Source organism: Pelophylax lessonae, assembly GCF_965119305.1.
Source record: "Pelophylax lessonae genome assembly, chromosome: 7".
NCBI classification, from domain to species: Eukaryota; Metazoa; Chordata; class Amphibia; order Anura; family Ranidae; genus Pelophylax; species Pelophylax lessonae.
The window spans coordinates 168,277,553-168,300,201 of NC_138774.1; the positions used below are offsets into that span (position 1 = coordinate 168,277,553).

A 22,649-nucleotide genomic window follows, 5' to 3' on the forward strand; every position below is an offset into this window, starting at 1 on the left:
AGAAAGCCAGAGTTAAAAACGCCCCATAAAAATAAGAAAAAGAAAAAGAAAAAAAAAAAAAAAGGTCTCCCCCTCACAGCTCCAATTCAATACCTTGGACCTTACAAAAAGAGTCTACAAAAAGAGTCTACAAAGCCCGTAGAGCCTGGAGGCAAAGAGAATAAGTGACTAAGCATTGATAATGATGAAGATGATGTCCACTGTTATTTACTTCTAACAAAGTCAAATAGACCCAGGTGCTTAATCTGCTCCCAATATGCTTTCATGTCAACTTCTGTTCAACACTTCGAAAATGCATATTATTATGCATAATATAAATTAGGTTTGAACTCTACACAAAACATTTTGATAATTTGCATAGGGACCATTCATTATAACCCAATTAGCTAGGTTTCTTATTTTCATAAATAATTTAAAAGAAAAAAGTAGTACCAGAACTTAAAATATTAGCAGTCGAAATACCTTTACATAATTTTTGGACTAGCTGACAACAGAAGTTATGCTCCTAAATACAGAAAGAAAGTGAGCACCTTTGTAGTAGATAACTCTCAACCAAGGAGTTAACCCAACAAAGGACAGTGAACAAATAAAAATGACCTCCTGAATAGAGATTTGGTGTGCTCAAAGTATTACATACAAATATCTAATCTCTAAGTGACCATAAGCAAGATTTACATGACTAGAGAATTAAACTCATACTTTGGTGAAATCTGTCAGAAGGTTGAACCACTGTAGACAACCTACCAGTCTATCCACAGATTACAGGCATGAAACACAGAGGATGCTGAACTGTTACCTAATATGCTCTGTCAGCCATTGTCCCTAGCCAATAAGTAAGGCATACATACAGCAGGAAAAGCTGAATTTCCAAAGATTACCAAAACATGTCCAAAATGATCAGTCTGTCAACCTTTAAGACAGAATAGTTTAATTAACAACATAAAACAAAAGGCAACACTGGTAATCCTGTACAAGGCTGCATTTACTCCTGCCACAAATTAAGGAGCAATCTATACTAGGTTTAAAGTACAAAGGGCTAGAACATAAATATGATGGGTCTGAGTAGTAAAGCCTGAATTATAGTGGAACTACCACTTTAATTGAAGTATTACATTTATAAAATTAAACTAACTTTTTACCCAATTTAACCTTCAGTTACGGATAAGGTAAAGCCATATGTCTGGAGCATAGATTCTACTAGTCTTTAATAAAGGCACAAAATGCACATAGTCCAAGTGATTTTGCCTTGCTTGCAATTCACTCAAATATCGCTAGAAAACCAGCTGCTGAAGGCTCACAAAAAGCTCCGTCAATGGCAACAAGCATGTGCAGGAGGTCATGTGACAAAATTAAATACGTTTGTTAGAAATTCAGGACAAGGTAACTGCTAAAAAATGTGCCAATCATAACAAAAACAGAACAAAATGTATACTGTACAAGCAAGTGTTGCTTATAGTGTTTAGATGAAATGGCCATAAAAAGTCATGGTGGATATCCCCCATGTTATGCCCCAGTTTAGTCCACACTTTAAATATTAGTTGTATTTCTATAGGTAACATACCCTAAGTTTACAACAGGAGCTAGTGATCAAAGCTCACAATAGATCTTTCAATGCGTTTTGTACAATGTCTCTCATTTTGGAAGATACATAAGCACCAAATGTCCAGGTTCGGTTTAATTAGATGGCTTCAGAGGGTGGGCATCATGGAGCCTTTTTTCCACTTGTTTAGCTGACTAGGTTGCATGCAGCTTTTAAGCACGAAGGATACTATGCCAATTCCACATCTTTTATAGTTGTATCAGAGGCTGGAACAGGGGTAACGTGACCTTGTAATGATCTTCCGTCTGTTGGATGAACCAGAGCTCACAAAATCATACTCTGGCAGCTTGCTGCGCACATCATTGTAAATAACATGCAAAACAAAGAGTTCAACAGCATTCTTGATAAATGTAAATTGTACTCTTTAAATGGGCTTTTCAAATTGTTGGAAGAACCTTCTCATGTTTTCTTCTTCACCTAAACTTCATTCAGTGATCGATGTTGTATAAAGTTAATTTCTTAGGATCAACAGGCTACTTTTTATTATCCACTAGATGCCCATTGAGACAAAGGCTTTTTTAGGCAACATAATTGTACTGGTTTGGGTTCTCCTTGTCTCTTTCCATGTAGTCCCTGTCTATTAAAGACTCTATTCTTTTCTTGAGATCTGCAGGCTGTAAAAAAAAGAAAGAAAAAAAGAAATACAAAAAGTTAAATCCGACTCAGCTCACGTAACCCTCAGCATTTTGCAGGATGCATTTACACACATTGGGGAATACAATATGGTTTAAAAGTTGTACAGCTACCCTAAGTGCCGGTTCACATTTATGCGATCACAGAGATCGCATGTAATTCTGAGCGCACTGCTCCTAAAATTACATGCGATCTCTGTGCAGTGCAAATTCAGCCATAAAGTTTGTATGGCTGAATTTGCACCGCAATCGCACTTAACACGCACAGGACCCTTTTTTGGTCCGCAGCAGAATCGGATCGCATGGTGGTTCACACTAGTGCAGTCTGATTCTGTGCACACTCTCAGATCACACTGCGATATGCGATCTGATCTGGGGGTGTCGTTAACTCTGAATTGACACCCCCAGCGTATCGCATATGGCAGTGTAAACTGCCTGTGCTGCGGATGTGATGCGAGAACACACTGTATATTTGCAGCGTTCCCGCATTGCATAAATGTGAATCGGGACTTAAACTGAACCCTGTGACGGCCAAAAAAAAAAAAAAAGCTTGTTTAGGGGTAGATCTAATACAGAGTTATACCTTAAAGTAGTTGCAAACCCTTACATATTATCCAGTGAAGTGACTAGCCTTAGGGGATACAAAAATCCTCCTAAAGTTGCACCTGTTTATCTGCAGCAATTTATTCTGTAGATGGTTCCGAAAACACAAAAAGGATTTACAGAATCTGAGGACAGCTGTGAGCCCTGACTGGAGGGAAGGGACACCCCCTTCATACAGTACAGAGAACAAGCACAACTATGGATTCCAGTCACAGGCTATGTGTTGAAGCTCCCTCTACCGTCACCTTTTTAACTGTTAGTGCTCAGAAAAGCTGCAGAAGTTACTCATGCTGTTTACAGAGGAAGCAAGCAGCAGAAAGAAGTGCCTTGGAGAGAGGCAAGTACACTGCTTAGACTGTTGTACTTTTTTTTTCATATTTCATGTCGGAGGTTTAAATCCACTTTAATTCAAGGTCCTGCCGCAGCTAGCACCCTCCAGTCTTCTCTCCCAGCTTGGACACCACAAATGATGTAGGACAAGCAGCGAGCAATGTTCCTGCATTGTACATGATGCCTTTAAGAGCAGTGGCCAACATAAAAAAGCTGCATCTGTGGAGAATTCCGCACTACCAGAAGCTACATGGAGAAAGCCTGTGGGACAGTGGATTTACTAGTTTAAGACACTGGGTGTGCTACACACACTTAAATAAAAAGTACACATAACCTTCCCTCTCCCACTTGTGTACAACAACTCAGGAGCTCTAACACACACTGGTTTATTAACACTATTCAGATGCAAAATAGAGAGATACACAGTAAAACTGTTACTTTTGTATCTACTCTGCATTGACAGATCAAAGGGATGTCCCCATTTAAACCCGTTTTAACCTTAAAGGGAAATAGTATGTTAAATAGTTTTATCTTTGATATTATTCATTTTCTGGCGAGCTGTTTGTGTAGCTTAGAAAGTTTTATCTAAACTAGACAAACAGCTTCTTCCTGTTCTTCACCGGACAACACCATTTCCTGTTATCTGAATTTGCTCGGCACATTTTATGAAAGAAATAAAGGTACAAAGGAACATTTTTGAAAGTTTAGAAGGATACAGATACAATTAAGCCCCGTACACACGCGTCGAAAATTGGCAGGGAATTTTCGGCCAATGTCCGATCTGCCGATTTTCGGCTTGTTAGTATGATGCTTCCGACAACCAACTCCGACTTTTCGGCCGAAAAAAATCTGGTGTGCAGGCTATAAAATTTTTGTTGGCCGTCAACACAACGGCAGATTTTTCGTGCAGTCAGTACAGATTGCGACAGGAAAAAATCTGATGAGCAAGTCTGGACATGCTCAGTGAAGAAAAAACAAAGAAAACAGACCAACACATGACATCACTTCTGAAGTAGAATTTTGTTGGCTGAGAAAATTCGTGTGCAGTCTAGGCACATTCCAACCAACAAAACACAACTTGGACAAAAGTCTGACGATCGCTCGGCCGATAATCGTTGCGTGTGTACGAGGCTTTAGGCTCCATTTCCACTAGTAAGACTTGTCATGCGACTTTGGACACATTAAGTTGCATGACAAGTCACAGCCCATTGATTTCAATGGCACCCGTTCCCATTTATGACACTTTGAAAATCAGTGACTTTGAAAAGATGGCTGCACTACCTTGATGTAACTTTGATCCAGAGAGTGTAAAGTTGGATCAAAGCTGCACTCAAAGTCACACTCTAAATCGCAAAACTTAAGAGTTGCACTAGTGGAAACATAGCCACTAGACTAGTGCGACTGAGTACAGCTTTGATTCAACTTTACGCTCTCTGGATCAAGGTCGCATCAAACGTTGCATCAAAGTAGTGCAGGTACCTTTTCAAAGTCACATAAGTCCCACTAGTAAAAACTGAGCTTACTCTACGTTTCCACTACTGCGATTAAGAGTGTGACTGATGCAACTTTGATCTAACTTTACACATTCTGGATCAAAGTTGCATCAAAGTAATGCATGTACCTTTTAAAATTCACTGATTTTCAAAGTCCCATTGATGGGAATGGGTGTAATTGATTAGTTGCACTAGTGGCAACGGAGCTTAAGGCCCTTTTCACACTTGTGCAACCTAAAAGTTGTGCTATTTTGCGCCGCAATTTTGACTAAACTTGAAGCAGTGCCTATGTCTTTGGACCTCATATGCATCAAAGTCAGACCAAAGTAGGGTAGGGACTATTGAAGTCGTTGCAACTTGAAGTTGCACTTATGTGAACAGTATTCATTGGAAATCATTGAGGGCGACTTGTCATGCGACTTTGCAGTCCCAAATTGCAGGACAAGTCGCACAAGTGTGAAAGGGGCCTTAGTCTACTTTTCCACAATTGCAACTTGGATGCAACTTTACACTCTCTGGATCAAAGTCGCATCAAAAGTTGCATCAAAGCAGTGCAGGCACCTTTTCAAAGTCGCATAGATGGGAACGGGTGCCGTTTAAATTAATGGGCTGTGACTTGTCATGCGACTTTGTGTGTCCAACATCACATAAGTTGCACTAGTGGAAATGGAGCTTTAGTCTACGTTTCCACTATTGCAATTTGGAGTGCAACTTTTATGCAATTTTGATCCAACTTTACACTCTCTGGATCAAAGTAGTGCAGGTACCTTTACGAGGTCGCTGATTTTTAAAGTCGCATAGATGGGAACGGGTGACATGGAAATGTAGACTTCATGTGATTGCCTGTACTACGATTATTGTAGACTGAGCTGAGACCAGCACTTCCAGCTACATAGTTACATAGTTAGTGAGGTTGAAAAAAAGACATCAGTCCATCCACTTCAACCTATGATGTGTGTGTGTGTTTGCTGTTAACCGTACATTGTATACCCCTGTATGTTGTGGTCTTTAAGGTGCCCATCTAATAGTTTTTTGAAACCATCAATGCTCCCTGCTGATACCACTGTTTGCAGAAGAGAATTATTGTCTTATTGTATTCCCTTTCTCTGAATAGGTTTTTCCATATGCTAGGGTCGCCAGTATAATATTTGTACATTGATATCATATCCCCCCTCAATCGTCCCTCCTCAGAGAGAATACGTTCAGTGCTTGTAGTCTTTCCTCATAGCGGATGTCCTCCATTCCCCTAATTATTTTGTTGCCCTTCTCTGGACTTTCTCCAGTTCCAGCACATCCTTCCCGAGGACCGGTGCCCAGAACTGGACAGCATACTCCAGATGTGGCCGGACCAGAGTCTTGTAGAGCGGGAGAATAATCTCTTTATTTCTGGAGTGAATCCCCTTTTTTATACATCCCAGTATTCTGTTGGCTTTGCTTGCAGCGGCTTGGCATTGCATGCCACTGCCAAGCCTGTTGTCTACCAGTACCCCCAGGTCCTTTTCCATCCTAGACTCACCCAGAGGTCCCCCCCCCCCCCCTAGTGAGTAGCTTGCTTTCTAGTAACCCCCCCCCCCCCTTCCCCCGTGTCTAGCTTCCTTCTCCTTTGGAAGTCTTAATTCAAAGCCCAGCACAGCTATACTGTATATGTGCCCCATCTCTTCATTTTCTTATGAATTAGGATGTACAATGCATCCTAATTGATGAAAAAACACTGGGTGGGAACCTATGATCAGCTCCTCCCATCCTGTATACGTCCCCTGGCTACACAGGAACAGTGCCTCTCCTTGGAAGTGATGTCACTGGCTTTCAGTAGCCACACCCACTTGCTGCTCTTCAGCAGGAAGAGGAACTGAAGTCATGTGACAGCACTGAAAACTGCAGAATTCAGGTAGAAAAACTGATCATTTTTCATTTTGACACAAGGCTGAGCTCAGTTTAACATTAATGATTGCAAGGGAAAATTTAGGGTATTAGGCTGGACTTCCGCTTTAACCACTTAAGGACCATCCGCCGCAGTTCTACTGCAGCAGACAGCCCCTCCAGTGCGAACCGACGTAAGTATAAGTCGGTCGCGCACCTGCAGCTAGGGGGGCGAGCGCGCGCTGCCGGCGGTGCTTACGCCCCCACTTGGCAGTGGGGACTCCGATGCACGGGCCAGATGGCTCCGATTGCCGCCTGACACCCGCGATCGTTCCCCCGCTGAGAGAGAACGGTCACCTGTTGTAAACACAGCTGACTGTTCTCTCTGGGATGATCACAGAGTGCCTGTGATCCGACGATTGCCGCTTCTCTCCCGTGATCGCCTGGGAAACTGAAAGAAGACCTGCCTGCTTATGTAAACAAAGCAGGCGGATCTTCTCTCAGACAAGCAGGGACAGATCAGCAGTTCCAGCTAAGCTGAAACTGCGAACTGTCTGTGCCTGTCACAGAACACATCCCCCCCCTACACACACACACACACACACACACACAGTCAGTCAGTCCGTATACATTTTACCCCTTTGACCACCCCCAGTATTAACCCCTTTCCTGCCAGTGTCATTAATACGCTAACAGTGCATATTATTTAGCACTGATTACTGTATTAGTGTCACTGGCCCCCAAAAAGTGTCAAAAAATGTCAGTTAGGGGTCCAATCTGTCCGCCGCGATGTCGCAGTCCCGATAGTAATGGTGGCGAGCTGCGATTTTTAATAAAAAATAAAAATTCCAAAAATCTATCACGTAGTTTGTAAACGCTATAACTTTTGTGCAAAATCAATTAAAATACGCATTTTGGGATTTTTTTTTTTTACCAAAAATATGTAGCAGAACACAAATTGGCCTAAAATGATGTTTTATAGCAGAAAGTAAAAAATGTTTTTTTTTTTCAAAATTGTCGCTCTTTTTTTGTTTATAGCACAAAATTTTAAAACCGCAGAGGTGATCAAATATCACCAAAAGAAAGCTCTATTTGTGGGAAATAAAGGACTTCAATTGTATTTGGGTACAGTGTCGCACGACTGCACAATTTTCCATTAAAGTAACCGTGCCGAATCACAAAAAATGGCCTGGTCATTAAGGGGGCAAATCCTTCTGATCCAGAAGTGTTTAATTTACCCAAAGCAACTCTAATTAACTCCCTTCTCCCTTAAAACTATTTTCCTAAAGATTTTTTTTTTTTATATTAACCATATTTAAAATAAAATTTAAAAAAACACAAGCCTGTACTTTATCTGTAAATAACTTTTTTTGTTTTTAATCAAGTCGCTTTTATTGTCATTTTTTTTACAAATGCAAAAAAAATGGATTTTTGTAAGAACTTACCGTAAAATCCTTTTCTCTTAAGCTCATTGACAGACGTAGTCTTCTTGATTCTCAAGAGCTGGGTTATGTTGTCTCCGCAGGAGTAGGACTAGGCAGAATGACAAAAACGTTCTGGCTCCACCCTAGGGGCAGTCCCTGAGGGTATATCCTCCCTCTCTCTGCTACAGGGAATCAGTTCTGTTTAAAGCAGTACAGAGAATTTAACCCAACCCAACTCAATGATAGAGGGGCGGGTACTACGTCTGTCAATGAGCTTAAGAGAAAAGGATTTTACGGTAAGTTCTTACAAAAATCCATTTTTCTCTATCGCTCATTGACAGACGTAGTCTTCTTGATTCTCAAGAGCTGGGACATCCAGAAGCAGTGCCACAAATGAGGGGTGGGATTGACAAAATCAAATCCAATCTAGAAGGCCCAACCGGTGCCAAACTAGAAGTTTTAAAGGCTCATTATAAACAAAGAATGAGGCTAAAGAAAAATTTTTCCAACGGAAAAAAACCCTCGAGGTAGACCACTGGTCTCCTCAAATTGCGGCCTGCAAAACCTTGCGGCCAAATGAGGCATCAGACGATGCCATTACATCAACTTTATAATGTTTAGAGAAGGTATGCACCGACGACCAGGTAGCCGCCTTGCACACCTGGACCACTGACGCCTGATGGCGAAAGGCCCATGACGCACTAAGTGCCCGAGTGGAGTGCGCCTTAACAGGGAACGGGGGCTCCCGACCCTTAATAGAATAAGCCTGCACTACCGTCTGTCTGATCCATCTGGAAATGGTCGCGGCAGATGCAGGCAACCCCTTTTTGGGTCCATCTGGGATCACAAAAAGTGAATCCGTCTTGCGAAACGAGACTGTCGTTTTCAAGTATACCCTGATCGCCCGGACCACATCCAAGGAGTGCAAAGCAAATTCCCGAGGATGACTGGGCTTAGGACACAGGGAAGGTAATACGATTTCTTCATTCAGATGAAATTCTGAAACCACTTTTGGTAGGAAGGATGGATTCGGACGAAGAACCACCTTATCTCTATGAACCACCAGATATGGTGAACGACAAGATAATGCGGCCAGTTCTGACACCCTGCGTGCAGAAGTAATAGCCACCAAGAAGGCCACCTTCTGGGACAACGTGGGTAGAGGAATCTCCCTAATATCTTCAAAGGGAGGTTTCTGAAGAACCGACAACACTAGATTAAGATCCCAGGGGGGTAACGGCGCGTGCACTGGCGGAGCCAGATGTCGCACCCCCTGGATGAAATTCCGCACCAAGGAATGAGTAGCCAAAGGCTTCTGAAAGAAGATGGCTAATGCTGAGACCTGACCCTTGATAGTACTCAAGGCCAGTTTCTGCTCAACCCCTTGTTGCAGAAAAGCCAATATTCGACTAATCGAATAAGACTGAGGACGGAACCCCAAAGGTTCACACCATGCAATGTAGGACTTCCATGTGCGATGATAAATCTTTCTGGAAGTCACTTTCCTTGCTTCAACTAGAGTAGGAATAACTGAAGCTGACAAACCTTTGTCCTTCAGCACCTGGGTCTCAATAGCCAGGCCGTTAAAGCCAGCGATCGTAAAGCAGGATGGAAGATCGGTCCCTGAGACAGTAGATCCTCCCTGAGAGGAAGTCTCCATGGGACGTCCGCCACCAGTCTGACCATGTCGGCGTACCAAGCTCGACGAGGCCAGTCCGGAGCTACCAGGATTACTGGGATTCCTTCCTCCTCTACCCTGCGAAGAAGTCTTGGCAGTAACGCGAGAGGAGGGAAGGCATATATTAGCTGGTATTGCCCCCACGGGGCGATCAGTGCGTCTGCGGTTTCTGCTAGAGGATCGCGGGAGCGAGCCACGAATCTCTGAACTTTCCTGTTGAATCGTGATGCCAACAGATCCACATCCGGGGTGCCCCACCGTAGGCACAACTGGTGGAAAACGTCTGGATGGAGGGACCATTCCCCCTGATCCAGGGTCTGACGGCTGAGATAATCTGCCTGCCAATTCTCCACCCCCGGAATGAACACCGCAGAGATTGTTGGAACAAATCGTTCCGCCCAGCGAAGAATGCAAGCCACTTCTTTGGCCGCTCGGACACTCTTGGTGCCCCCCTGATGATTGACATAAGCCACGGCCGTGGCATTGTCCGACTGGATCCGAACCGGGCTGCCCTGGAGCTGCTCGGTCCAGTGAATCAGACAAAGTCTGATCGCTCTCAGTTCCAATACATTTATCGGTAACCTGGATTCTTCCGGGGACCAAAGTCCCTGGACAGATAACTGACCAAGAATTCCTCCCCATCCGGATAGACTGGCATCCGTGGTCACTATCGTCCAATATATTGGCAGAAATGACTTTCCCTGGCTGAGCATTGGAGACCGAAGCCACCAAACCAGAGACTCTCTGGTCTGTTTGCTCAGTCGTATCTGATTGTCCAGGGATTCCGGATTCCGATTCCATCTGAGAAGAATCTCTTGCTGAAGAATTCGGGTATGGGACTGGGCAAATGGGACTGCTTCGAATGAAGCCACCATCAACCCCAGAACCCTCATGCACGTCCGAAGGGAAGACCAGCTGTTGGACAGTAACAACTGGACTGCTGATTGAATCTTTCGAAGTTTCCCTACCGGAAGGAAAACTCTCGTCCTGACTGTGTCTAGAATTAGACCCAGATATTCGAGCCTCTGGGTGGGAACCAGAAATGACTTTTGCTGGTTCACCAGCCACCCGAATTCCTGTAAAGAAATCATAGTAATTTCTATGTTTTGTAGCAAGGTCTGAGGAGACTCTGCATGAAGCAGAAGATCGTCTAGGTAACCTAGAATCGATATACCTCTTTGGCGCAGAAGTGCCAACATTGGGGCCAACACCTTTGTGAAGACCCGCGGAGCCGTGGCGAGACCGAAAGGTAACGCCACAAACCGATAGTGGTTCTCCTCTACGGAAAAGCGTAGAAAACGCTGATGTCCTGCGAAAATGGGAATGTGAAGATAGGCGTCCTTGATGTCTATGGACGCTAGGACATCCCCTGGATGCAGGAAGGCTGCTACCGTGCGAATGGACTCCATTCTGAATCTTCTTATGTTGACGAAAGAATTGAGTGCTCTTAAGTCCAGAATTGGACGCACTTTGCCCTCTTTCCTGGGTATTGTAAACAGGTTTGAATAAAACCCTTGAAACCGTTCTGTCCAAGGAACGTGGACTACCACTCCTTGTTGTAGTAAATCTGTGACTGCTCTCCTCAGATCTTCTAAACGATCTGCGGATAGACGGATATTGGAAGGGAAGAATCGCGCCGGTGGGAGAGATCGAAACTCGATCTTGTACCCTGACCTTATGACTTCGCAAACCCAATTGTCCGGGATTCTGGAAAGCCATGGATCCGGGAACCGGCGAAGACGTCCCCCCACCCCAGTTATGGGTGGGGGCGCACCTTCAGGCTTTGGATGGTTTATTTTCAGGTCTGGAGGGGGCGGGCTTTTGCTTGCCCGACCAACGACCCCTGACGCCTCCTGTAGGAGCTTTGGAGGACTTAGTTTTTTCACCCGCTGGACGAAAAAACCTCTTGTGAGCAGAAAAAGAAGGCCCTCGTCTTTGACGAGTTCCTCTACCTTTAAAATTTTGCGGTAAAAAGGTGCTTTTTCCACCGGTGAGATCCTTAATGATCTCATCTAAGTTGGCTCCAAATAGACGCTCTCCTGAAAAGGGGATATTAGCCAATGCTTTTTTGGAACCTTGGTCGGCTAACCAACCTTTTAGCCACAGTGTACGCCTGAGAACCACTGCTGAGACTGATGCTCGCGCCATTAATGGAGTGTCGTCTAACGCCGCATCACATACAAACTGTAACCCCTGTATCATTTGTTCCAACAAATCTGATACCGCCTGAGGGACTTCTTCTAAGTCCCGGCGTAACCACTTGGTCCATTCAGTTACAGCCTGCGAAACCAGACCAATAGCAATTATTGGTCTGAAAGCTGATCCAATCAAGGAAAACATGGTGCGAGACATAGCTTCTATCTTGCGATCCACTGGATCTTTAAAAGACGGAGCGTCTTCTAAAGGAATAACCGTGGCTTTATTCAATCTAGCAATAGGTGAATCCACCACAGGTGGTTCTGTCCATTTCTTAATAAGGGTTTCCTCAAACGGATAACGCCTGTCAATGCGTTTAGAAATATTAAAAGTGCGTTTTGGCAGACGCCATTCTTCTTCGATTGGATTGCCAAAACATTTGGGCAATGGAAAAACCTTCGCCACTTTGATGCGCTTTTTAGTCCCAAAAGGGATCTCAGTTTCAGCTATTTCCGATGGAGTACCCTGTAACCTTAAAGTCTCTTGAACAGATACAATGAGTGCGTTTACCAACGCTTCCTCTCGGGCTATGGCGGATGCCGAAACATCCTCCTCACTGTCTGAAGAGACAGGACCCGAGACACCAATACCAGATGAAGTACCTGCAACTGCAGAAATAGGCTCAGAGTCTGAATCCGAAGTTTCAGATAATAAGGGGTTAGGCGGGGGTCGCTTTCTTGCGCCCTGTCCCTGACAAGCCACTTCCACCCGGGACACAAAAGTTTCCATAATAGCTGACAAAGATTCAATTGTCAATGGGGTGCTGGAGGATCCCGCAGACCCCTCGAGGGGATCCGGAGGAGATACATGAGTGGCAGGGTCCATGTTAATACAGGACACCTTTGCCAGCAAAAACAAAAAAAACTTTTTCTTTTTTTTGTGTGTCTCCCCCTAGCGCAATAGCGCCCCTCAGAGTACCTGCTTCTCGATCCCAGAGAGAGAGAGAGGGACCCCCAAGGCTCACCAACCGATGCAGTGCAGTTTCCAACAAACTGCAGTCAGCGTCTGTCTTACACAGACTGGAAGGAGCTGTTTGCTTTTTTCCCGGGCAGAAGGCGTGGCTCCGCCCCCTGTGTACGCCTTCCGGCGTTCCCAGCCCTCCACGAGGTAGCTGGGCTCACAAAACATGGCCGCCCCCATAGAAGAGACATAAGACTCCAAAAACATGGCGGCCGGCGTGACCTGAGGACATACATGCATTCGGTCTACGGCAAAATGGCGGCGGACCGCCGATATCGTCTTCCCAGCACATCCACCTGCACTCTGCTAAGAGGTGACATATGGATCTACAGAGATACACTGCACATAAGGTAGGATTATACCTCCTATGTCTGCTGTAATTTACAGTCTGCTGGGTAGAGTGTTAGCTCTTGAACCAAGTCCACTTCCCACAAACACATGCTGTATTACAAGGGGGACTTGTAAGTATCAGATATATACTGACCATATATGGAGGGGCCCATAATATATACTGCCTCATAATGAGGAAAAAAGGGAACGTTTACTCACCATACCGAACCGACAGGCACCCTCTCTTCACAATACCCTCTCCACCGGGGTGGGGGTTTGTGGACGCCTCGACTCTCTGGTACCTGGCGTCCAAGCGAGCTTTTAACTCGCAAAGTCAGTCCCTTTGCTGGGACTCCGTCGCGGCCGACTCAGCGCACTGGTCTGCACGCGCTCTTAGGCAGAAACCGGGGTGACCACTGGATCTCAACATCCAGCCCGTCGCCCGGCCCCGCATACTTACTTGAATATGTCGCGGCCGACCAAGCGCAATGCCATGGTCTGCGCGCGCTCGTAGGCCGGCTGGGGTGACCACAAGTGTCGCCCAGTCCGGCATTTTTGCTTGAAGATCTCACAGGAAAAAAACACTGGAGAAAACTACCTAAAAAATGTCTTTTTCTTAAAGAAAAAAAGTCTTGCCAGGACCAAAAGATCCCAGCAAGGAACTTCGGTCCTTACTCCTGACTAGACAGAAAAAAACTGATTCCCTGTAGCAGAGAGAGGGAGGATATACCCTCAGGGACTGCCCCTAGGGTGGAGCCAGAACGTTTTTGTCATTCTGCCTAGTCCTACTCCTGCGGAGACAACATAACCCAGCTCTTGAGAATCAAGAAGACTACGTCTGTCAATGAGCGATAGAGAAACGAATTTGCAAAAAACAACGTAAGTGGCATTTTTTTTTACACTCTAGAATAAAAAGTATACTTTGTCAAAAAAAATTTTTTAACCACTTGTCTACCAAAGTACATTTATAAATGGCATGTTAGACAATTGATGAACTGTCATGGCTGCTGTTGCAGATGTGAGCTCAATACCAGCTTTAGGAGTCAGCGAAGGTCGAAAGCAGTGGACTCCTGTCCTCAGGACCCACTAACAGGCCAGATTTTAAGTATTACCTTGGGGAGATGCAGACTAGAATACTGCAACAACTGAGCAGCAAATGATATCACCTGTAATACATTTCAGTTATCTTGCAAACCTGGCCTGTTAGTGGGTCCTGAGGACAGGAGTTGAGAACCACTGGTCTAGAAGAGTGTAAAAAAAAAAAAAAAAAAAAAGTGCAGCGTAGCGTGAGCACACGTATATGAAATTCAAACACTCCGTACATGCGAGGTATCCTTGCAAATGTTGGAATGAGAGCAATAATGGCAATTATTCATAGTTCATTCTAAGTGGATAACCTGTAAAGGTTTTTAAAGTGTCACCTAGGGAGAATTTTGGGTACCATCTTTTTTTTTTCACGCATGTACGCAATTTTAAGACTTGAGGCAACCCAATATTTTATATTTTACAAAAAAAATTATGTGTAATACTGTGTGTTTGTGCTAAAATTCATTTCAATGTATTGTTTGCTGAAAATATGCATCTTGTATATAAAACTATAAAACTGCAAATATCATGCAACATGAAACATTGCAGCTACCACCATTTTATTCTCCAGGGTCTCTGCTTTCAGGAAAAATCCATTTCTCTGATGTTCATTGACGGACACAGCTCTTGATCTTCATTACCATTGGGTTATACTGCCCCAATACAGGAGTAGGACACTAGGCAGAAAATCTGACTACGCCTATGGGCAATCCCAGGGTGTATATTCCCTCTCTCTGCTATAGGTACTTAGTTTAGTTACAAGCAGTGTCAGAAGAATTACAACACCAGAGAGGGGTGGGTGCTGTGTTCGTCAATAAACATCAGAGAAATAGATTTTACGGTAGGTCAAAAATTCAATTTTCTCCTTCGTTCATGGACGGACGCAGCTCCTGATCTTCATAACCATTGAAATTTCCCAAAGCAGTGTTAAACATGAGGGGTGGGAACAGAAAAAAAAATTCCCAAGGCTAAACATTAGCCAACCAGGCAACAGGAGCCCACCTAAAAAAAAAAAAAAAAACACCCTTCAAAGAGGATCAGGTCCTCTAAACAGGAAAACCTTGCGGCCAAAAGAAGCATCCACAGATGCCAACACATCTATTTTATAAAACTATGTGAAAGTGTGCACCGAAGACCAGGTGGCCCCGCCTTGCACACCAGCAGCACTGACTCCTGATGACAGAAGGCCCAGGAGGCACTAATCTCCCAAATAGAGTGCGTGTTAACAGGGAAAGGAGGAACCTTACCCTTAAGTGAATGGGCCTGAATCAGCATCTGTCTGATCCATCTGGAAATGGTGGCAGCCAAAGCAGCCAACCCTTTTCGAGGTCTATCTTTGAGTACATATAGTGAGTCTGACTTCCGAAAAGACGAAGTAGCTGCTAGGTACACCCTGATTGCCCGAACCACATCCAGGGAATGCAAGGCAATTTCCTTAGGATGTTTAGGCCTGGGACATAGGGAAGGCAACACAATATCTTCTTTTAAATGGAAATCAGAGACAACCTTTGAAAGGAACGACAGACAGGGACAAAGAACCACCATATAAAGTGAACGACAAGACAACACCGCAAGAGACTCATACCACACAATGTACGTCTTCCAAGTACGGTGGTAGATCTTCTTAGAGGCAGAGTTTCTAGCCTTTAACAGCGTAGGAATCACTAATTCAGACAAACCTCTATTCAGCACCTGGCTTTCAACAGCCAAGCTGTTAAAGCCAACGACTGTAAAGCAGGATGGAAGATTGGCCCTTGGGACAGAAGATCTTCCCTGAGAGTGAAGGGCCATACACACTATAAGATTTTCTGAAGACTTTTTCCTTCAGATTTACCTTTTCTATGTAGTACAAGGGCCTGCCAGATTGCATACAAATTGAAAGTGTTTAGGTTTGACCTCAAATTATATGGTTTTGGTAAGTCTAAAGGAAAAAGTCTTCAGAAAATCTTATAGTGTGTATGGCCCATTAGTCTCCAAAGGAGCACCGGCGAGGCCAATCTGGAGCCACTAGAATGACTAGAATCCCTTCAGCCTTGATCCTACACAGGAGTCTTGGCAGCAGTTTGAGAGGGAGGAAGGCGTAAAGCAGACAATACTGACTCCAAGGAGCCGCTAATGAGTCTGTGGCATTGGCCAGAGGATCCCGAGACTGTGCCACAATCCTCTGCACCTTCCATTGAAAGTGTACAGCAGAGAGGGCTGGAACGATTGTTCTGCCAACCTTAGAATGCCGGCTATAGAGACAAGGAAAACTCACTGCTCCAGGTGACACAAGAAGCCTGATGATGTCACAGGTGCCCGCCTCGGCTCCGAATGTAATAGATATAAAGGAAATGGCCGCACTCCGAATTTCATCAAAATTCTTGTTTAATGAACGAACATCCCAATGTAGCAAACAATAAAAAGGTAGACGCATTTCACACACTAACAGGTGTGCTTATTCATTACTAATTACTGAATAAGTGCACCTGTTAGTGTGTGAAACGCGTCTATCTTTTATTGTTTGCTACACTGGGATGTTCGTTCGTTCATTAAACAAGAATTTTGATAGAATTCGAAGTGCGGCCATTTCCTTGATATCTATTAGACAGCCGGCTACTTCCCGAGCCACCAGGACACTTATTGTGCCCCCTTGGTGATTGACATAGGCCATGGCCATACAGTGCATTGCGAAAGTATTCGGCCCCCTTGAACTTTTCGACCTTTTGCCACATTTCAGGCTTCAAACAAAGATATAAAACTGTAATTTTTTGTGAAGAATCAACAACAAGTGGGACACACTCATGAAGTGGAAGGACATTTATTGGATATTTCAAACTTTAACAAATAAAAAAAACTGAAAAAGTGGGCGTGCAAAATTATTCAGCCCCCTTAAGTTAATACTTTGTAGCGCCACCTTTTGCTGCGATTACAGCTGTAAGTCGCTTGGGGTATGTCTCTATTAGTTTTGCACATCGAGAGACTGAAATTTTTGCCCATTCCTCCTTGCAAAACAGCTCAAGCTCAGTGAGGTTGGATGGAGAGCGTTTGTGAACAGCAGTTTTCAGTTCTTTCCACAGATTCTCGATTGGATTCAGGTCTGGACTTTGACTTGGCCATTCTAACACCTGGATATGTTTATTTGTGAACCATTCCATTGTAGATTTTGCTTTATGTTTTGGATCATTGTCTTGTTGGAAGACAAATCTCCGTCCCAGTTTCAGGTCTTTTGCAGACTCCATCAGGTTTTCTTCCAGAATGGTCCTGTATTTGGCTCCATCCATCTTCCCATCAATTTTAACCATCTTCCCTGTCCCTGCTGAAGAAAAGCAGGCCCAAACCGTGATGCTGCCACCACCATGTTTGACAGTGGGGATGGTGTGTTCAGGGTGATGAGCTGTGTTGCTTTTACGCCAAACATAACATTTTGCATTGTTGCCAAAAAGTTCGATTTTGGTTTCATCTGACCAGAGCACCTTCTTCCACATGTTTGGTGTGTCTCCCTGGTGGCTTGTGGCAAACTTTAAACGACACTTTTTATGGATATCTTTAAGAAATGGCTTTCTTCTTGCCACTCTTCCATAAAGGCCAGATTTGTGCAGTATACGACTGATTGTTGTCCTATGGACAGAGTCTCCCACCTCAGCTGTAGATCTCTGCAGTTCATCCAGAGTGATCATGGGCCTCTTGGCTGCATCTCTAATCAGTCTTCTCCTTGTATGAGCTGAAAGTTTAGAGGGACGGCCAGGTCTTCATAGATTTGCACTGGTCTGATAATCCTTCCATTTCAATATTATCACTTGCACAGTGCTCCTTGGGATGTTTAAAGCTTGGGAAATCTTTTTGTATCCAAATCCGGCTTTAAACCTCCAAAACAGTATCTCGGACCTGCCTGGTGTGTTCCTTGTTCTTCATGATGCTCTCTGCGCTTTAAACGGACCTCTGAGACTATCACAGTGCAGGTGCATTTATACGGAGACTTGATTACACACAGGTGGATTCTATTTATCATCATTAGTCATTTAGGTCAACATTGGATCATTCAGAGATCCTCACTGAACTTCTGGAGAGAGTTTGCTGCACTGAAAGTAAAGGGGCTGAATAATTTTGCACGCCCAATTTTTCAGTTTTTTATTTGTTAAAGTTTGAAATATCCAATAAATTTCGTTCCACTTCATAATTGTGTCCCACTTGTTGTTGATTCTTCACAAAAAAAATGACAGTTTTATATCTTTATGTTTGAAGCCTGGAATGTGGCAAAAGGTCGAAAAGTTCAAGGGGGCCAAATACTTTCGCAATGCACTGTAGCATTGTCCGATTGAATTCGTACCGGAAACCCCTGAAGGTGAATTGTCCAATGATCCAGACAAAGTCTGATCGCTCGAAGTTCCAGTTCATTCATCGGCAGTATGGACTCTTGCAGAGTCCAGATCCCCTGAGTACAAACTTTGCCGAGAACGTCTCCCCACCCAGACTGGTATCCATGGTGACAATTGTCCAGTACAGGGGGAGAAAGAATTTTCTCCGTCGAAGTCCTGGAAAACAAAGTCACCTCTAGAGACTGGATTCTTCTCCCATTTCACCAGAATCTTTTTTTGCAGAGATCTCACGTGGAACTGTGCAAATGGAACCTCCTCGAAGGTAGACACCATCAGGCCCAGCACCTGCATGCAAACCCGGAGGGATGACCGTCTGCTGGTCAACAGAAGCTGAATGAGTTTGTCCTGCGGAAGAAACACTCTAGCTTAAGCCGAGTCCAGAGTCCGAACCAGATAGTCCAGTTTTGTGGACGTAACCAGAGCAGACTTCTGAACATTCAGAATCCCAACTGAACTCCCTCAGAGTTCGCAGAGTAATCTTAAAGTTGTCCATCAGAGCAGTCGGAGACTCCACTCGCAGAAGATCATCCAGGTACCTCAGTACTACGACCCCTCGCCAATGCAACATTGCTTGCACTAGGACAAACACTTTTCTGAAGACCCGAGGAGTGGAGGCGAGACCAAAAATGTAACGCCTCAAACGAATAGTGCTCCTCGCCCACGGCAAAGTGGAGGTAGCAGCGCATATTGGAATGTGAAGGTAGGCGTTCTTGATGTCGATAGAAGCGAAAAAAATCCCCCTGATGCCACTACCGTGCGATTGGACACCATTCGGAACTTCTGTACCCGCACAAAGCAGTTCAGAGGCTTGAGTTCCAGAATTGGACGCACCTTACCTTCCTTCGAAGAGGTTTGAGTAAAACCCCTGAAAACCAAGTCGAAACCAGGACAATCAACCTTTGAAGTAACAAGTCTTGCACTGCCCCAAAGAGATCCCGTATGCGATCTGGGGACAAGTGCAGGTTGGAAGGGAACAACCTACCCAGAGGAGAAGACTGAAACTCGAACTTGTAGCCGGACCAAATGACTTAGTGCAGTGCCAGATTTTAAGTATTACCTTGGGGAGACTAGAATACTGCAATCACTGAGCAGCAAATGAGATCACATGTGATGTAATTTAGTTATCTTGCAAACCTGGCCTGTTAGTGGGCCCCGAGGACCACTAACTTAGTGGACTCTCTTGTCCTGTACCAGGGAGGTGCACGGATCCGGAAACCACCAAAGACATGCCCCCCACCCCAGATACAGGTGAGGGCGCACCTTCATGCAGGAAGAAGCCATGTACACAGGTCTGGAAGAGCCTCCTTGTGGCTTGCCAGACCAGGTCCTCTTGGAACCTCAGATGGAGGCCCTGAAGGGCTTAGATCCCTTGTCTTGAGACCATGAGGCATGAAAAGGCCTCTTATGAGCCAAGAAGAATGGCTCCAACGTCTACGACCAGGCTTCTTACCCTTGGTAGCCTGCGAAGGAGAGTACTCTTCCACCCCTCCAAAACAGGCGATCTAATACAAAAGGGGAGATCAGATAAGGTCTTCTTAGAAGTCTGGTCCGCAAACCAGCATTTCAGCCAGTTAACAAGCCGAAGGACCACTGGTGATACGGAGAGCCTAGAATTTAAAAGGAACCGCATCCAAAGAGGCATCACAGACAAACTGTAGCCCCTTGACAAAATGAACCACCAACCACTGGTCCCGGTGTAAAAATTTAGCCCACTCGGTCACAGTTTGCGACACAAGGGCAATTAGTAGGTACCGGCCTAAGTTGCCGAACCAGCCACAGTGAACATATGGCGGGCCAGAGCCCCCGCTCTCTTATCAACCGGATCTTTAAAGGCCAAGGACTCCTCAACCGGAATTATGGTAGCTTTATTTAACCTAGAAACCGGAGAGTCCACTGTAGGTGGGAACGTCCACTTTTTAAGCAGAGAATCCTTATAAGGATACTGCATAGCAAAACGCTTAGGGACCACAAGAGTGCGTTTTGGACAACCCCACTGTTTTGTGACAATGCAGTCAAAAGGAAAGGGGAATACTCCCACCACTGTGGGGGGCCTGTGGTGCCAAAAGGGACTGGCGCCTCAGACACAGCCTCTCAGCCATGTTAAAAATATCATGCATTGACGCAATCAGTGCATCCACCAGCGCCTTTTCATGCACGGCTAGAGGAGCAGAGGAAACATCCTCAATTTCTGAGCACTCAGGGTGCGTGGAGGCAGACCCGGTAGGGTGACTCGCCTCCGCAACAGATTCAGGATCTGATGTACAGATGAGGCAGGGGACGCTATATACTAAGATCACACGGAAAAACATAACAATCAGGGCAAGGCTGCCGACTGCGATCCCCCAAGGGGGCCGCCGACCAATGGGCCACAAATGGACCACCTACTGGACCCCGCAAAAAAACAAGGTCGCCCTCTGAGCCCCTCAGAGGTCCGCACAATAGGAAATCGCCACCTTAAAAAGGGGCCACCCGCCATGACGCGGACGCGCAGGCAGGGTACCCCGATGGTCCCACAGCGCTAAAAAAGGGGCAAGTGCCCTCCATAATAATGGCGGCTTTAAAAAATAAATAAATAAACCGCCCCCACAGCGCCATACCTTCCAAAGGAGGCACCACGATGGCCGCATGGCCTAGTAGGCAGCAGCCTCAATTTGTGTGGAGGCCCAGCCGTAAATGCACTGATCCCGGCCCGGCTCAGTGGGGTCGCCCCCACAACGGAGGCGCCGACTCGGCTGCATGGCCTAGTAGGTCAGAAGCCGCGGTCTAAATTTTTGTGGACGCCCAGCCGCGAGCCCCATCGGAGCTGACTACCCAGAGACAGCAGAGGGAAGGGCAGTGACTTCAGCCAGCCTCACTGGGGCTACCCTACATAGCTCCCGGCCTGTAGGATGCGGCCTGAATTTTGGTCCGGATCGGGCAGCGTGAGGCGGCTCCCAAGTCCCCCAGCCCAACAACTGCAGCAGGGAGCCCAAAGGACATCCCTGCCCTAGTCACCAAACCCCCGGGGTAGCAGGGAACTCTGCTCAACCCCCTGCTGCGCACCAGGAAAAATCCGGTCAGCAGCAATTCCCTGTCCAGTGGGCCTATCTCGCGGCTGACCTAGCGCGGAGCTGAAGCCTGTGTGCGCTTGCAGGCCAGACTGGGGGGACCCTCTGGATCTAGATTATCCAGTCTGTCGCCCAATCCGGCAGTTGGTAGTAGTTCTCACAGGAACAAAACAACAAAGATAGGAAAAAATTCAATTAAAAAGGAAAAAAAAATTGCCAGGACCAGAGATCCCAGCAAGGAACTATGGTATAACGTACTATGGTATAACCTGCTGGAAGACGACTCCCTTGCCTTCACCATAGTAGGGATCACTGATCCAGACGACCTCTATCCCTCAGTACCTGGTTTTCAATAGCTAAGCCATATAAACCAGTGACTGTAAAGCAGGATGGTAGATTAGCCCTTGGGACAACTGGTCTTCTTTGAGAAGAAGCCACCGAGGGAACGTTTACGGCCACCAGAATGACTGGAAGATCCTCGCTCTTGATTCCTTGCAGGAACTGCGGAAGAAGACTGTGCAGAGGATGATACTGGTCTTACTGTGGCCCTTGGGACGCCTGTGGGGCCGAAACTGCTAAAGGAGCTGCATTGTAGGAAAGTGCAAACAGAACTGTCTTGAAGGTGGATGCCACCACACTCAGAACCTGTATACAAATAAGGAGAGAACACTGTGTGACAGCAGCCGGTGAATCACGGCCTGTGGTTCCTGTAATTTGTCCAGAGGAAGGACCACCCTGATCAGAACTAAAATCAGACCGAGGTAAATCAATTCCCTGGAGAAGGGATAGGGGGGACCCTTAGGTAGCTCAGACATTACCTGACCCTTTGGAGGAATAAAATCCGCACAAGGATACTCAGGTCCTAAAAAACCTGAAAAGGACAAACCTTTTTCCCCTTTCTGGGTACCCCCAAAAGAAATTTTGCTGACCTCAACGCTCACAAAAAAAAAAAAAAAAAAAAAAAAAAAAGGGAGGTCCACGGGGCCGGAAACCACCCCAATAATAGGCGAGAGCTGACCTTCATGATGAAGGGGTCTTGTCTTCTGGTCAGG

At 45.4% G+C, this 22,649-nt stretch overlaps 1 protein-coding gene across 1 annotated transcript in view; it reads right to left on the bottom strand.

The window, feature by feature from the left end:
• Nucleotides 1-911: 911 nt before the first annotated feature.
• Nucleotides 912-22,649, bottom strand: part of CUL4B (cullin 4B) — a gene marked incomplete at its 5' end in the record, with an annotated part of 177,300 nt that continues 155,562 nt past the window's right edge. Inside the window, one exon of the mRNA XM_082263638.1 lies at nt 912-2,214. Coding sequence (XP_082119764.1) covers nt 2,119-2,214 — 96 coding nt within the window. The 3' untranslated portion in view covers nt 912-2,118. The remainder of the gene's footprint in view (nt 2,215-22,649) is intronic.